Source organism: Salminus brasiliensis, chromosome 21 (assembly GCF_030463535.1).
Source record: "Salminus brasiliensis chromosome 21, fSalBra1.hap2, whole genome shotgun sequence".
Classification (NCBI taxonomy): domain Eukaryota; kingdom Metazoa; phylum Chordata; class Actinopteri; order Characiformes; family Bryconidae; genus Salminus; species Salminus brasiliensis.
In genome coordinates, this window is record NC_132898.1 from 29,223,638 (window position 1) to 29,238,028 (window position 14,391).

Consider the following 14,391-nt stretch of genomic DNA (forward strand, 5'->3'; position numbering starts at 1 on the left):
GTCACTGGCCACTTTATTAGAAACATAGGCCTTGTACATAGTCACTGGCCACTTTATTAGAAACACATGCCTTGTACATACAGTGACTGGCCACTTTATTAGAAACACATGCCTTGTACATAGTCACTGGACACTTTATTAGAAACATAGGCCTTGTACATACAGTGACTGGCCACTTTATTTGAAACGCATGCCTTGTAACCGATCCAGTCAGAAGTGGCTCTTTGGTCAGCAGCTGATGACCGTTAATAAAGTGAATTGGACACAGTTGTGCTTCATCAGACAGCCTGCAGTCTCGAGATGCCTCCATCCTGCAGGGTACGAAGGGTGGGGCTACGAGACAGGAGCTTCTATTGAAGTTGGCGGGGAGTGTGTGTACTCTGTCTTGTGTAGTCTTGCTGCATTTGTCCGAATTCCGAAGTGAGAAGCCCCTCATTACAGTTTTATTTAAGGGGGGAAATCAGACGCTGTTCTATCATTCGGAGAAGTTTCCCTCCAGCTATGAAAGCTGTGTTCTACACACACAACTCTTCCAGTACTTCAGTGGTTTGTGAATAAATGATGGCGCTCCTCCCACACTGCTGCTTTTTCACTGCACCTCTCGCGCTCGCCTTCTCTCCACAGCTGTATGAACGGCCGTGTTGTCCTGACGTAATTACCTCCGTGTTTCCGGAGTTCCACTGGCCACTTTATTAATTATATCCCTCTAGCCTTTAGGCATGGGCATGGTGCCAACAGGTCAATGAAAATCTGTGTGTGTGTGTGTGTGTGTGTGTGTGTGTGTGTGTGTGTGTGTGTGTACATTTGCACATATGTATTAGCAATGGGTGCAGCTTAATGTAGCTGATCGCATTCATTAGAAGGGGTGTCCGCAAACATTTGGACACATATCTTCTTAAAGGCACAGTCCATCTAACCATCTGATAAAGCACAATTGTGTCCAATTCACTAGTCCTTCATCAATGATCATCAGCTGTTGACCGCTGGCTGGATACATTAGGTGGTTGACTACCTCCTTATTAGGGCCCTGAGGAATAAGGCGCAGTCACTATGACCAGAGGATCACTGAGTCCTGGTCGTGCCGCTAGCCATCGACAGCTGGTGCCCAGAGGGAGCAACTGGGTGGTCCATCACTTCAGTCCGATGCTGACCAGTTCAGTCCAGGCTGACTCTTTACAGCACTTTCCTCTGAGCGTGTTGGTTGCAAGGCTTTTAGGCTGCATTGGGGATGAGGTGGGGTGGTAATCACCCAACACCTGACCTCATAACGTTCTTGTCACTCATCGTGCAATCAAATCCTCACAGCAATGCTTTTCCAACAAACTAGTAGGGAACCTTCTACCGGAGCAGGATAAATAAGCAGGTGTCCCAATACTTTTGTCCATGTAGTGAGTGTACATATATGCAGTTCACTGAGAAACCTAGTTGTAGGTGTGTGTGGGTGTAGTGTAGGTTGTAGGGGTGTGTGGGTGTAGTGTATGTTGTAGGTGTGTGTGTGTGTGTGTGTTTGCACAGCCGGATAACAAGAAGCGTGTATAAGTGATATGTCTAACCAAAGCCGCCAGTGTGTGATCTGTATGTTAATGAAAGTCAGGACAGAAAACACACACAGCTCTGAAAACCTGAGAGGAGTGACCTTTACGGTAAATGAGAGCGAACACACACACACACACACACACACACACACACACACACACACACACACACACACACACACAAAGTGAGCTTAAAGAAAACTGCTTGCCTTTCTTAAAGCCCTCTGCATATTTGCCCAGGCTTTATGGCCTGTAAGGCAGAACAGCCCTTTTGTTGGTGTGTGTGTTCACACTACAGTGTCAACACTCGCGCAGCTTTGTGTTGTGTGTGTTTATTTGCTTGTGTCTGTGTGAGTTTGTGTATGTGTCCCTCCTCTCGCGCTCCCTCTCTCGCTCTCCCTCTCAGACTGGACTGGCTTTATTGCCATAAATTCGAATTAATAACTGTTGCCTGAGCAATGAAAGCAATGCTTAATACTAACAGCCATTAAAGGCTGTAACAACTTCAGTGCAGATCAAACTGCAGTCATTCACACAGTCTGTCCAAATGTTTGTGGACACCCCTTCTAAGAAATTCACTCAGCTACTTTTAGTTGCACTATTGCTAAAACACCCTGTCAGGAACGTACTGCCAATAGCATAGGAGCAGATGAAGCATGAGCCTATTGGCACCATGCCTAATGCCAAGCGTGGGATAGAGGGGTATGTGTTCTCTGGGATGATGGATGGTGGTGGAGCTCCAGCCAGTGCTTTTGAGATGAGCTGGGGAGTTGGGGATGATGAGGTGGGGTGGTGATCATCTCTCCAACATCCTGATCTTACTAAAAGTCTTGTCCACTAAATGCAATCAAATCCTCACCACAATTCACCTCCAAAATATTAGTAGAGAGCCTTCTTCCCTGGACGGTAGAGACAGATACGTCAGTGTCTGAGGATACAGTGAATGAGCAGGTGTCCCAAAACTTTTGTCCATATAGTGTAAGAAAGCTAGGTCCTAAGCATTGGCCCAGTCATCGGGAGATCACACACACACAGGATGTTGGATGATGATTGCCGCCCCACCTAATCACCATCATCGTCTCCATCATTCTAGAGAACACAGCTCAATGCTTGGGGGGCTTTATACCCCTCTAGCCTTTAGGCATGGGCATGGTGCCAACAGGTCAATGAATAGCTGTGTGTTTGTGTGTGTGTGTGTGTGTGTATGTACATTTGCACATCTGTGTTAGCAATGGGTGCAGCTTAATGTAGCTGAATGCATTCATTACAAGGGGTGTCCGCAAACATTTGGACACCTATCTTCTTAAAGGCACAGTAACAGAAAGGCCTTGTTTGATTCTGAGGGATGAAGAAGAGCGGATGGGGGAGGGTGGTAAAACTGATGTACGGCTGTTTTGGTGCATACGCCCGCTGAAATGCCATAAGTGGGCCTCCGCTCCGGGGGTGGGGGGTATGGGGTGGGGGAGATGTACGATAAGTGCCCTGTAAGTTTAACGAGGAATGCTGAGCAGGAAAGGAAATGAAGGGAAGGGAAATGGGGGCTGTTTCTTTCTATATCCTCCTTCTTTCATCTCACAGCGCTTGCTGTCTCTTTTTCACGGCTGTGAGTAATGTCTGGACAACAATGGTTGTTTTTGTATTCGGCTTCTATCGCGCACACTCTCTCTCTCTCTCTCTCTTGCGCTCTCTCTCTCTCTCTCTCTCTTCCCATCCCCCCTTTTGGACAGCACGTCACTGCCTGTCACTTCTCTTCTTGCCTGAATGCAAACAGACTTCTAATCCATCCATACTGAAAGGTTAAGATACGGAGCACCCAGACATGCTGTCAGTTCGCTTTATGAAACTGTGTGTGTGAGAGTGTGTGTGTGTGTGTGTGAGAGTGTGTGTGTGTGTGTGTCCATGTACTCAGCTCAAGTATTACTGCCATTAATCATTGTCCCTCAGCCCCCGACACCATCAGTGAAAGTGTTCAGTGTGAGTTTGTCGCGTGCTGCATTCCTGCACATGCTCTCAGCTGTGTACAGCTGTGTGTTTATATATATATATATAGATGTGTGTGTGTGTGTGTGTTTGTTAACAGGCAGTGCTAGTGCTAGGGACTGAAATAGATCAAAGGCAGCGGTGGGCCGGGCTTTGTGTACGGATTACATGAGTGTGAAAACTGCAGTCGGCACAATATTGACAATGTTGATGTGAAAAGGGAAACAGGCCTGGCAAGACTTTTCCTCCAGCAGAGCCACTGCGTCTTTCTCTCACACACACACACACACACACACACACACACACACACACACAGACACACAGACACACACTTTCTCTCTTGCCTCATCCCCGTATCCATGCCCACCCTCCACGCCCTCTCTCTCTCTCTCTCTCTCTCTCTCTGCCCACCCTCCACGCCCTCTCTCTCTCTCTCTCTGCCCACCCTCCACGCCCTCTCTCTCTCTCACTGCCCACCCTCCACGCCCTCTCTCTCTCTCACTGCCCACCCTCCATGCCCTCTCTCTCTCTCTCTCACTGCCCACCCTCCACGCCCTCTCTCTCTCTCTCTGCCCACCCTCCACGCCCTCTCTCTCTCTCTCTCTCTGCCCACCCTCCATGCCCTCTCTCTCTCTCTCTGCCCACCCTCCACGCCCTCTCTCTCTCTCTCTCTGCCCACCCTCCACGCCCTCTCTCTCTCTCTCTCTGCCCACCCTCCACGCCCTCTCTCTCTCTCTCTCTGCCCACCCTCCATGCCCTCTCTCTCTCTGCCCACCCTCCACGCCCTCTCTCTCTCTCTCTCTCTCTCTCTCTGCGCACCCTCCACGCCCTCTCTCTCTCTCTCTGCCCACCCTCCACGCCCTCTCTCTCTCTCTCTGCCCAACCTCCACGCCCTCTCTCTCTCTCTCTCTCTCTCTCTCTGCCCAACCTCCACGCCCTCTCTCTCTCTCTCTCTCTCTCTCTGCCCACCCTCCACGCCCTCTCTCTCTCTCTCTGCCCACCCTCCACGCCCTCTCTCTCTCTCTCTCTGCCCACCCTCCACGCCCTCTCTCTCTCTCTCTCTGCCCACCCTCCACGCCCTCTCTCTCTCTCTCTCTGCCCACCCTCCATGCCCTCTCTCTCTCTGCCCACCCTCCACGCCCTCTCTCTCTCTCTCTCTCTCTCTCTCTCTCTCTCTCTCTCTCTCTCTCTCTCTCTCTCTCTCTGCCCACCCTCCACGCCCTCTCTCTCTCTCCGCCCACCCTCCACGCCCTCTCTCTCTCTCTCCGCCCACCCTCCACGCCCTCTCTCTCTCTCCGCCCACCCTCCACGCCCTCTCTCTCTCTCTCTCTCTCTCTCTCTCTCTCTCTGCCCACCCTCCACGCCCTCTCTCTCTCACCCTCTCTCTGCCCACCCTCCACGCCCTCTCTCTCTCACCTAACTAATACTAATATTAATAAAATCATCTATGGGTGCGTACTTACTGTACACACACTTACATACCTGTATATACATATCAGATCATGCACACACACTCTCTCTCGCTCTCTCTCTCACTTTCTCTCTCTCGCGCACTCTCTCGCTCTCTCTGATCTGATTAAGATGGAGGTCCATTGGTTATGATTATGTGAGCTGTGTTGAGCATTATTCCTTCCCTAAACACATTATGTGAGGTGAAAGTGCTCTATCTTGCTTGTTTATTGGATCTCAGGCCTGCAAATGGGGAACAGGGAACGTTCTTAATCCGCAGATAGAGCCCTGTGTGTGTGTGTGTGTGTGTGTGTGTGTGTGTGTGTGTGTGGGAGTGTGTGTGTGCGCTCGAGATGTGTGAGATGAGTGAGTGAGTGAGTGAATGAGCATGCCAGTAGTGGCTCCACACGCAACATCGCCATGACAACTGACTGATGGAGCCGTTCTGATTGGTCGCACCGTAGGACGCTCCGTGACGGGAGACGAAAATGAAGAAGGGACCAGTGATGTCATAGCGAGTGACCAGGACGACCTTACAAGGAAAAGCTCGATTCGTAAAAAAATCCCCTCACATCAAAATCAACCTCAGCCTGTTGCCTTCTGCTGGAGCGACGACTTCCGAAGTGCCTCCAGAGCCTTACAGCATTCTCTTCCCTTCCACTCCTGTGCTCTTAGCTGACAGGCTGCCTTTTCCCTCCACTCTCTCTCTCTCTCTCTTTCTCTCTCTCTCTCTTTCTCTCTCTCTCGGAGAGTGCCTGTCTGAGCCGCTGTCTCGCTGTCGTCTTTGTGAAATCCCGGCTTTCTAAGGCCACAATGCTGATCCCTATCTGCCAGCTTGTTGATTTTTCTGTGTGTTTTTTTCCCCTTCCCCTTTCCGAGCGCTCCATTGACAGGAGACATTAACGTGCTGCTGCTGCCAATTTGGATGGAGCAGGGAGTCCGGAGTTTCTCAAGGATTTTATCAGCTCTGATCGACTGCCAGATATCCCATCAGGACGGACACCCAAGCCTTGGGCGCAAACTCTTAACACAGCCAGACCAATATCTTTAACTTGGTCGCACCATTAGACACATAAGGTTAATAGAGTGGAACTTGGACTGCAGCAGAGAAGGAATTGAGCTCCTTAAACACTAAGGAGCTGTTGGCAGGCTCTTCACTTCGGTCCCAAAACTGCAAACCTTACACTGCCAGAACGGAATAATAGGCCTTAAAGGGACGAACTGAGCAATAAGCCACTGGAAACCATGACACCTCCAGACCTTGTTGGACCAGGAGCTTTAGCTAAAGACACTGGCCACTCATGTCCCTCACCTGGATCTAATAGGGGTGAGGGTGGTCTTGTGTTGGGGCTAGGCAGGTTTCTTGTGGTCTGGAATTTTAAGTGTTTTTTGTGACCAGCAGGGGGCACTGTGATGAGCACTGTGATATTTCTGTACTGTATCGATCTCCAGAAGGATGTTTGGGTCATGTGTTTACCCACGCACCCTAGTGGTGATGGGTAATATAACATAAGTGGTACTCGATATGTCACACTAAGGAAGCCACAGCAGGGGTGGATACTGGATAACACTAATTATCCAGTAACTATTGATTATACAGTGTCCACTAATTATACAATAATTTCTAATTACCACCAACTACTAATTATTCAATAAGTATTCATTATTCAGCACCTTCTAATTTAGTTCTAATGTATTACTCAGTATCTACTGATAATTTAATAGGTAGTAATTCATCAGTGTCTACGAATGATTCAGTATCTACTAAATATTCAGTACAGACTAATATAGTATCTACAAAGTAGATAATTCATATATTCTATTGATTTAATATCTACTAGTAATTTAGAATCTACTAATTCAGTACCTACTACTTACGCTGTACCTATTAATTACTCAGTACAAAATAGAAAATCTGTATCTACTAATGATTCAGTAAGTACTAGTTCTTGAGTCTCTACTAATTTAGTACCTACTGTACCTACTAATTACTCAGTACCTACTAATTACTCAGTACAGAGTAGATCATCTGTATCTACTAATGATTCAGTAAGTAATAGTTACTGAGTCTCTATTAATTTAGTATCTACTAATTATCCAGTACCTTCTAATTACTCAGTACATACTAATTACTCAGTACAAAGTAGAGCATCTGTATCTACTAATGATTCAGTAAGTACTAGTTACTGAGTCTCTATTAATTTAGTATCTACTAATTATCCAGTACCTTCTAATTACTCAGTACATACTAATTACTCAGTACAAAGTAGAGCATCTGTATCTACTAATGATTCAGTAAGTACTAGTTACTGAGTCTCTATTAATTTAGTATCTACTAATTACCCAGTACCTTCTAATTACTCAGTACATACTAATTACTCAGTGCAAAGTAGAGCATCTGTATCTACTAATGACTCAGTAAGTACTAGTTATTGAGTATCTACTAATTTAGTACCTACTACTTACGCTGTACCTACTAATTACTCAGTACAGAGTAGATCATCTGTATCTACTAATGGTTTAATAAGTTCTAGTTATTGAGTATTTAATAATTTAGTACCTACTACTTACCCAGTACCTACTAATTATTACAAAAGTACTAAATAGTCGGTACCTAGTACCAATCAATTCAGTAAATCTAAATAATTTAGTACTGAGTAATTATACAAGTACTAATAAGTACTAATCAGTACACAAGTTATTGTGTTTGAAGAATGTGATCGGGTTCGGGCCTTTATTGCTGGAAGGGTTAACCTGTGGTAGGGTTTGGGTAAATATGATAAAGTGATTTAGAACAACATGCATAGAACTAATGTGATTTACTCACTCTCTCTCTCTCTCTCTCTCTCTCTCTCTCTCTCTCTCGCTCTCTCTCTCTCTCTCTCTCGCTCTCTCACAGATGCAGATCTACATGTATAACTCAGATGATTTTGACAGCCTTAACGCAGCCATCAGGGAGAAGCGAGTAATCGCTGCCATGGCAGTCTTCTTTCAGGTAAGAGCTCCTTTCACATACAAGCTTTGATTTTGATTCAGCCTTTGTTGTGTGTGTGTGTGTGTGTGTGTGTGTGTGTGTGTGTGTGGGCGAGGTGATAGATAGGTTTTGTCATTGTGCACAGGCAGGATCAAAACTTCATTAGGTGTCACTGTGTCATTAACCTCTCCACAAGCACAAATAAACTCACTCCTTTTCGCACACACACACACACACACACACACACACTGCCTCTTTGTGTCTTTGTCCTTGTCACTATAATCACAAAGGAGACACACTTAGAGGTACTCTACTACAGAGAGCAATAATAAGCCATCACACTTCAAAAACCTCCTGATAGTGTGAGTGTGTGTGTGTTTGTGTGTGTGTGTGTGTGTGTGTGTGTGTGTGTTTGCACTCAACCTTTGACACTGTCAGTGCATCCTGACTGTGCTAACCTAAAGGGATAGAATTTAGTGGCACCTCAGAAAAGAGAGAGAGAGGTTGAACAGTGAACTCGAGAGAGAGAGAGAGAGAGAGAGAGAGAGAGAGAGAGAGAGAGAGAGAGAGACTATGGTACAGACAGGCCCAAAAGATGTGAAGTGTGTCACAATACGACCTCAATATATCCCTTTATATTTTCACTTTAAAACGGCCACAGTTCTTCATGTGATCCAGTTCCTCACCTACCACACATGCCAATCAATTTACAATATTATCTTTTACATTAATAATGTATTTTAATACATTTTTATTTTATAATATTGTTAAAAAAAAAAAACGTTTTCCTAATTTTTCAGCATCTATGAATTATTCAGTAAGTGCTAATTATTCAGTAAGTATGTTTTCACATATTGTCCCACCTCAGGCATAAAATCCTTATTAATACTATGCTTTCTGGTCATCAAGAGCCAACGCTTCAAAAAAATACTTAATATATAATACATGCTCATCCTCAAAAAAACATATTTTTACTTTAAAACGGTCACAGTTCTCCATGTGATCCAGTTCCTGACCTTTCACACATGCCAATCAATTTGAAATATCATCCTTTACATTGATAGTGTATTTTAATACATTTGTATTTAATTGTTTTGTGAAAATAAAAAAATGTCCTAATTTTTCAGCATCTAAGAATAATTCAGTATCTACTAATAATTCAGTAAGTGCTAATTATTGTTTTGTTTAAGTATATGTTTTCTCATATTTTCCCACCTCAAGCATAAAATCCTTATTAATACTATCCTTTTCATTCAGACATGGGAACCAAATTCAGAGTATATTGTGACGGGGTGGTAAATTTCCCCCTTAAACTGCCACAGTTCATGTGATCAAGTTCCTGACCTAGCACACATGCCAAGCAATTTGATTGATCTTTGTTCACATTAATAGTGTAAAAAATGTAATACAAAAAGCATGTTCTTCTCTATGTCACGTGACTGGGTGGTTGGGTTGAGCGTAATAGACCCTGTCTGACATGAAAAAGCAACAAATGAACAATGAGAAAGAATGTCGGAATTCCTGGCAGCTTCAAAGGCTCAAATGATATCACTTTCTCTTTGTGATGATGTCATTTAAAACAACAGCACGTTATTTATAAACAAAACATAAAAGAAGGTCAGTGTGACGGGGTGGTAAGTCAAACTTAGGGACGTAGACAAATCATGCTGTTGTTTTTTTTATATTGACAACATTTTTGAATATATATGAGTGTGTATATATATGAGTATTTGAATATATATGAGTTATATCATGGCATTTATTTTTTTTGGGATTTATGGGCCACGCCTTAACTCCTCTTCCTCCGCCCTATATAAACCCTCTTATAAATCTCGCACCTACCACCACTCCATCTCCTCCTATCTTCCCTGCTCTTCACCTCCACCACAGGGGATTTGATAAGGTTTATGAGGTACTAAGACAGCCCAAAGCCCCAATTTGCATATATGCTCCAGTATCGTTCTGGAGAGCTGGCCTGCTGAAACTGGTTCCTGTGTCTTGTTTGGTACAGTACAGCATTCTGAGATTTGCGGTGGTTGGAAAAACATAGGATTTAGAGCATTACTCACCCTACAAGAGCCTGAGTGCTAAGTGTGTGTGAGTGTGTGTAGTTGAAAGAAATCTTGCTGGATCAATGAAGAGATTTCTTTGTTGTGGGTTTTCAAGCATTATGGCAAAGTGCTATAGAAGCATGTGGAACAGTGATAGCACCTGCTGATGGAGGGGTCATCTCTGTCCGTGTGACTCTCGCAACAGCTCCCGAGACGTTTCCACATAAACACATTTACATGCAATCACTCTCTCAACAGCTTTCTCTTCTTTGCTTTTCTTTCACTAGTCGATTTGCTCAGACTGTGAGAAGAGTTGCCAGTGGATTTGTTTGCCTTTTAACGTCTCGGCTTTAAAAACACAACAGAGGAGCAATCGATACTCGAGAAGACTGCATGCATTCCAGCACAATACCCTCACTTCATGATGTTCTCAAAGTTAGCCAGTGTCTCTGTCTCTGTCTCTGTCTCCCTCTGGTCAGTTTAGTCGTGGTCTATGTCTTTCTTTCACTGCTCCTGTTTCTCCTCTATGCCTTGCATGGCTGAGTGGCTCGCGTTGTACTTGTCATGATCCATCTGCCTCTATGAGTGTTCCCTTCTCATTTGTCATCCATTATCTAATATCTCTGATTATTCAGCACAGATTGCCCACTCACCTCGGCATTGCATTAGCCGGCTTAGTGTACAGTCTCTGCCTCTCGTCATCTGTCCAGATATACTGGAAACCGACTCCTAACATTGGCTCCTGTTCTTTTATCCGTTTATTTACCAGTCCTGTGATTCTCATATGACTCACATTTGACTCTGACCGTAAACTCTTGAGGCCCAGGTTTATTATTCAGTTATTCATCTTAATGCAGAAGCTTTTGTGAATTATTTAAGAGCCGTTTGGTTTAGCACATCTTGTGGAGTCCCACAGGGCTCTCTTTTAGGGCAAATGAAGCTTCTGTTAAATATGACAGTAATGTAGTTGTAAACCTGTGGGAGGAGTGTGGGCTTATGTCCAAGGTCTAGGGGGTTAACGAGACGCTGGTTAGACTTAATTAATTAATTACATTGTTTTTTAAAGTTTGATATGTAATGTTGTTAAGGTTTCTGAACATTTACACAGCAATCTAACCGCGAAAAGTGCCTGTATTAAATTGTATGTTTCCTTAAAGTCAGAAAACCACACATTTGCATACATTTGCATATCCACTTATTATATGTACCACAGTTAGAGCCTGTTTACACCTGGCAGTATGATGCATTTTGTATCTGGTTAGTATCTGGATACACTTTCTGACCTAAAATGCGTCCCCAAGATCCACATTCATAATAGTTACTAGACACTAATTAATCTTCTACAGATGTATTTCCACCTTCCTGACAAAGTCCCTTCTCTTGTATTAAGTGCGGACGAGATCGGACCACCTCCGAATGTTGTTCATAATCCAATCACAGTGCATTTTAGGGGTGTTTACACCTGGCTTTTTATGTGGCCAATAACATTAAGCAGGTTAACAACAGACCCTTCTGCTGTGTAGTTGGTGTGACTGCAGGTCTTCCGTCACTTTCAAAGAAAGCTGGACCTCCCTAATTCCATCAATCAAACTTTGAAAGACACGTTACAAGCATTGCAGATTGGCAGGTTGGATTTGTTAGGTTTGCAGCAGAAGACCTAATATTTTATTAAATTGTCCAGATTGCGGAAATATTCACATTCCCTCGGTTCAGGTTTGTGTTCCTGTCTCATGGATTGACTTTCACTCAAGCAGAAACGCATTCGATCACCCCCTCCGTCTCTACTCTGCCTGGCCGAGGACGAACGCAGTAGCGGATTGATTGTGTTGGGTGTAATTAACTGTATTTTGGGTGATTGGCGCTGATGTGAAGTCATTGTTTTCGATGAAGCGTCACTTCCTTGAAAGGGTGTCGGTTCTCTCTTGAGGAAGTGGAGACACTTCTTTTTCCTGGCTGTTCGTGATATTTGTACCCATGAGATGAAGCAGAGGTCTTGGAAGTCATCGCTTAAGAAACCCTTGATGAAACTAGTCCTTTACCGTATGTTAGCCTGTAAGAATAGATCCACGTGTGTGTGGGGGCAGCAGCTGGCCTCTGACTTCAGCAAAAGGAGTTCTGATATGAGTGAGATGAGCTTTGGCATCGGAGAGATGAGCTTGTTTGTTTGCTGAATAAGGGGTGTCCTGACCTACTCAGTGGAAATTAAGGTTGTGTATTGGCGAGAACTTGGATACGTGGCTAGCAAAAAGGCCAAATTCTCCTTCTCCATCCTCTCACTCTCCTTCTTTTCCTCTTTCATATTAGCTCTTTTTCAAAGCCAGTATCTTCAATAAGGCCGTTTGTTTGTACTATATTTTATATCAGAGGTCTTCAAATCTGGACCTTGAGGGGCAGTGGTGGCTCAGCGGTTAGAGCGCCGGGATATCGATAACAGGGTTGTGGGTTCGATTCCCGGGCTCGGCAAGCTGCCACTGTTGGGCCCTTGAGCAAGGCCCTTTACCCTCTCTGCTCCCCGGGCGCTGGAGTTGGCTGCCCACCGCTCTGGGTGTGTGTGTGTACTCACTGCCCCTAACACGTGTGTGTGTGTGAGTGTGTGTTCACTACCAGATGGGTTAAATGCGGAGGACACATTTCGCTGTACAGTCCACACTGTACAGTGACGAATACGTGCACCTTTATCCTTTTATCCTTTTAGATTCTGTTCCTGGACTTTGTGCTCCTTGGTAGGTGTACATTAGCTGTTCCCTTAACTTCCAGTTTCAAGGTCCAGATTTGATGACCTGGGGTCTGTATTATATACTGTACACAACAGGGCTACACACACAGCTTGCCCAGACCCTCTGGACTCTCTGGAGCAGATGAACCCATTGGCACAATGCTGCCTAATTGCCAGGCGGGGCTATAGGAGGGGTATAAAGCCCCCCAGCAGGGGGAGCTGTGGAGCAGTGGAACTAGCTGTGTTCTCTGGGATCATGGATGATGGAGCTCCATCCAATTGTTTTGAGATGAGTTGGGGAGTTAGGGGTGATGAGGTGGGGTGGTGATTATCCAACATCCTGACCTCACCGACAATTTTCTTATCGCTGAATGCAATCAAATCCTCACAGCAATGCTCCTGTAAAAATTAGTAGAAAGCCTTCTTCTCTGGACAGCAGAGAGAGTTTCTCCAACCTAAGCAGGATCAACTCTTTTTAATACGCTTTTAAAGCAGCATTATGGAGAATTGCTAATTCTTGCTCTTGGGCTCCCCCTGCAGTCAGGAAGTGTAATTCAATCTTTGAGCCACTACTAAAGGACACGCTTTTCTGAACAGCAGTTACAGAACCGTCACTGAAAATAAGAAAGCACATGGGCTGAGGCAGTACATCACTTGGGTCACTATTGATAACAGGGTTGTGGGTTCGATTCCTGGGCTCGGCAAGCTGCCACTGTTGGGCCCTTGAGCAAGGCCCTTTACCCTCTCTGCTCCCCGGGCGCTGGAGTTGGCTGCCCACCGCTCTGGGTGTGTGTGTGTACTCACTGCCCCTAGTTCACTAGTGTGTGTGTGTGTGTTCACTACCACAGATGGGTTAAATGCGGAGGACACATTCCGTGACAAATACGTGCACCTTTACCTTTTACCTTTAAATATTGTAATAAGCTCCTGCTGTCGTTTCGTTTAATAATATAAAACACAAACTTTTATAGTAGCCTAATTTTTTACATGACCAGTCCCTGCCCATAGTTCATCTGACCATGCACAGTTTTGGCAGTGGGATCATGAAGGTGCATTATGTTGTTAACCAGCGAGCCTGGACAGTCTTTCAGCCACTAGCGTGGACCAAACATTCCCGTAAACAAATGACAGGAATTTTTGGTCCTGGAATTAAAAGTCATGGAAAGTCCTTGAGTTTGAAATTGGTTGAAGTGTATGAACCCTGTTCTAAAACAGGATTTGCTTTAGAGGAAGGCCTCCCAGCCCTCCTCCTGCCTTCAACAACCAGCCCCTTCGAGTCCGGAATTTTCTATCAACAGCAGCAGGAGCAACCAGGCCGAAGGATTTATAGTGCCGGGGGAGAAAGAGTGGCAAAGGGGGAGAGTGTGGGAGGGGAAGAGGAAGAGAGAGGGAAAGATGGAGAGAGAGAGAGAGAGAGAGAGAGAGAGAGAGAGAGAGAGAGAGAGGGAAGGAGGGAGGGAGATGGCAGTAGGCCAGTGGACGTGTGTGAAACCTTTTCCACTCGTTTCTCTTGGGAGCAGCAGTTAGATCTGCGTCCAATGCTTCTGGCTCCGTCTTCGGAACCACACACACACACACACACACACACACACACACACACACACACACACACACCCTCAACAATAGGCTTGACCCACGGGTCCTCTCTGTCAAATCCTGTCTCCTGTCTCCAGTCTGTGGGGGAGT

The 14,391-nt window shown here is 45.2% G+C and overlaps 1 protein-coding gene across 3 annotated transcripts in view; it reads left to right on the forward strand.

Moving 5' to 3' along the window:
* The window catches only part of ptprga (protein tyrosine phosphatase receptor type Ga), a 366,588-nt gene that overhangs the window by 260,980 nt on the left and 91,217 nt on the right, over positions 1-14,391 (forward strand). For all 3 annotated transcript variants that reach the window (XM_072666504.1, XM_072666506.1, XM_072666505.1), the window contains one exon: positions 7,864-7,959. In XM_072666504.1, the coding sequence (XP_072522605.1) occupies positions 7,864-7,959 (96 nt within the window). The remainder of the gene's footprint in view (positions 1-7,863; positions 7,960-14,391) is intronic.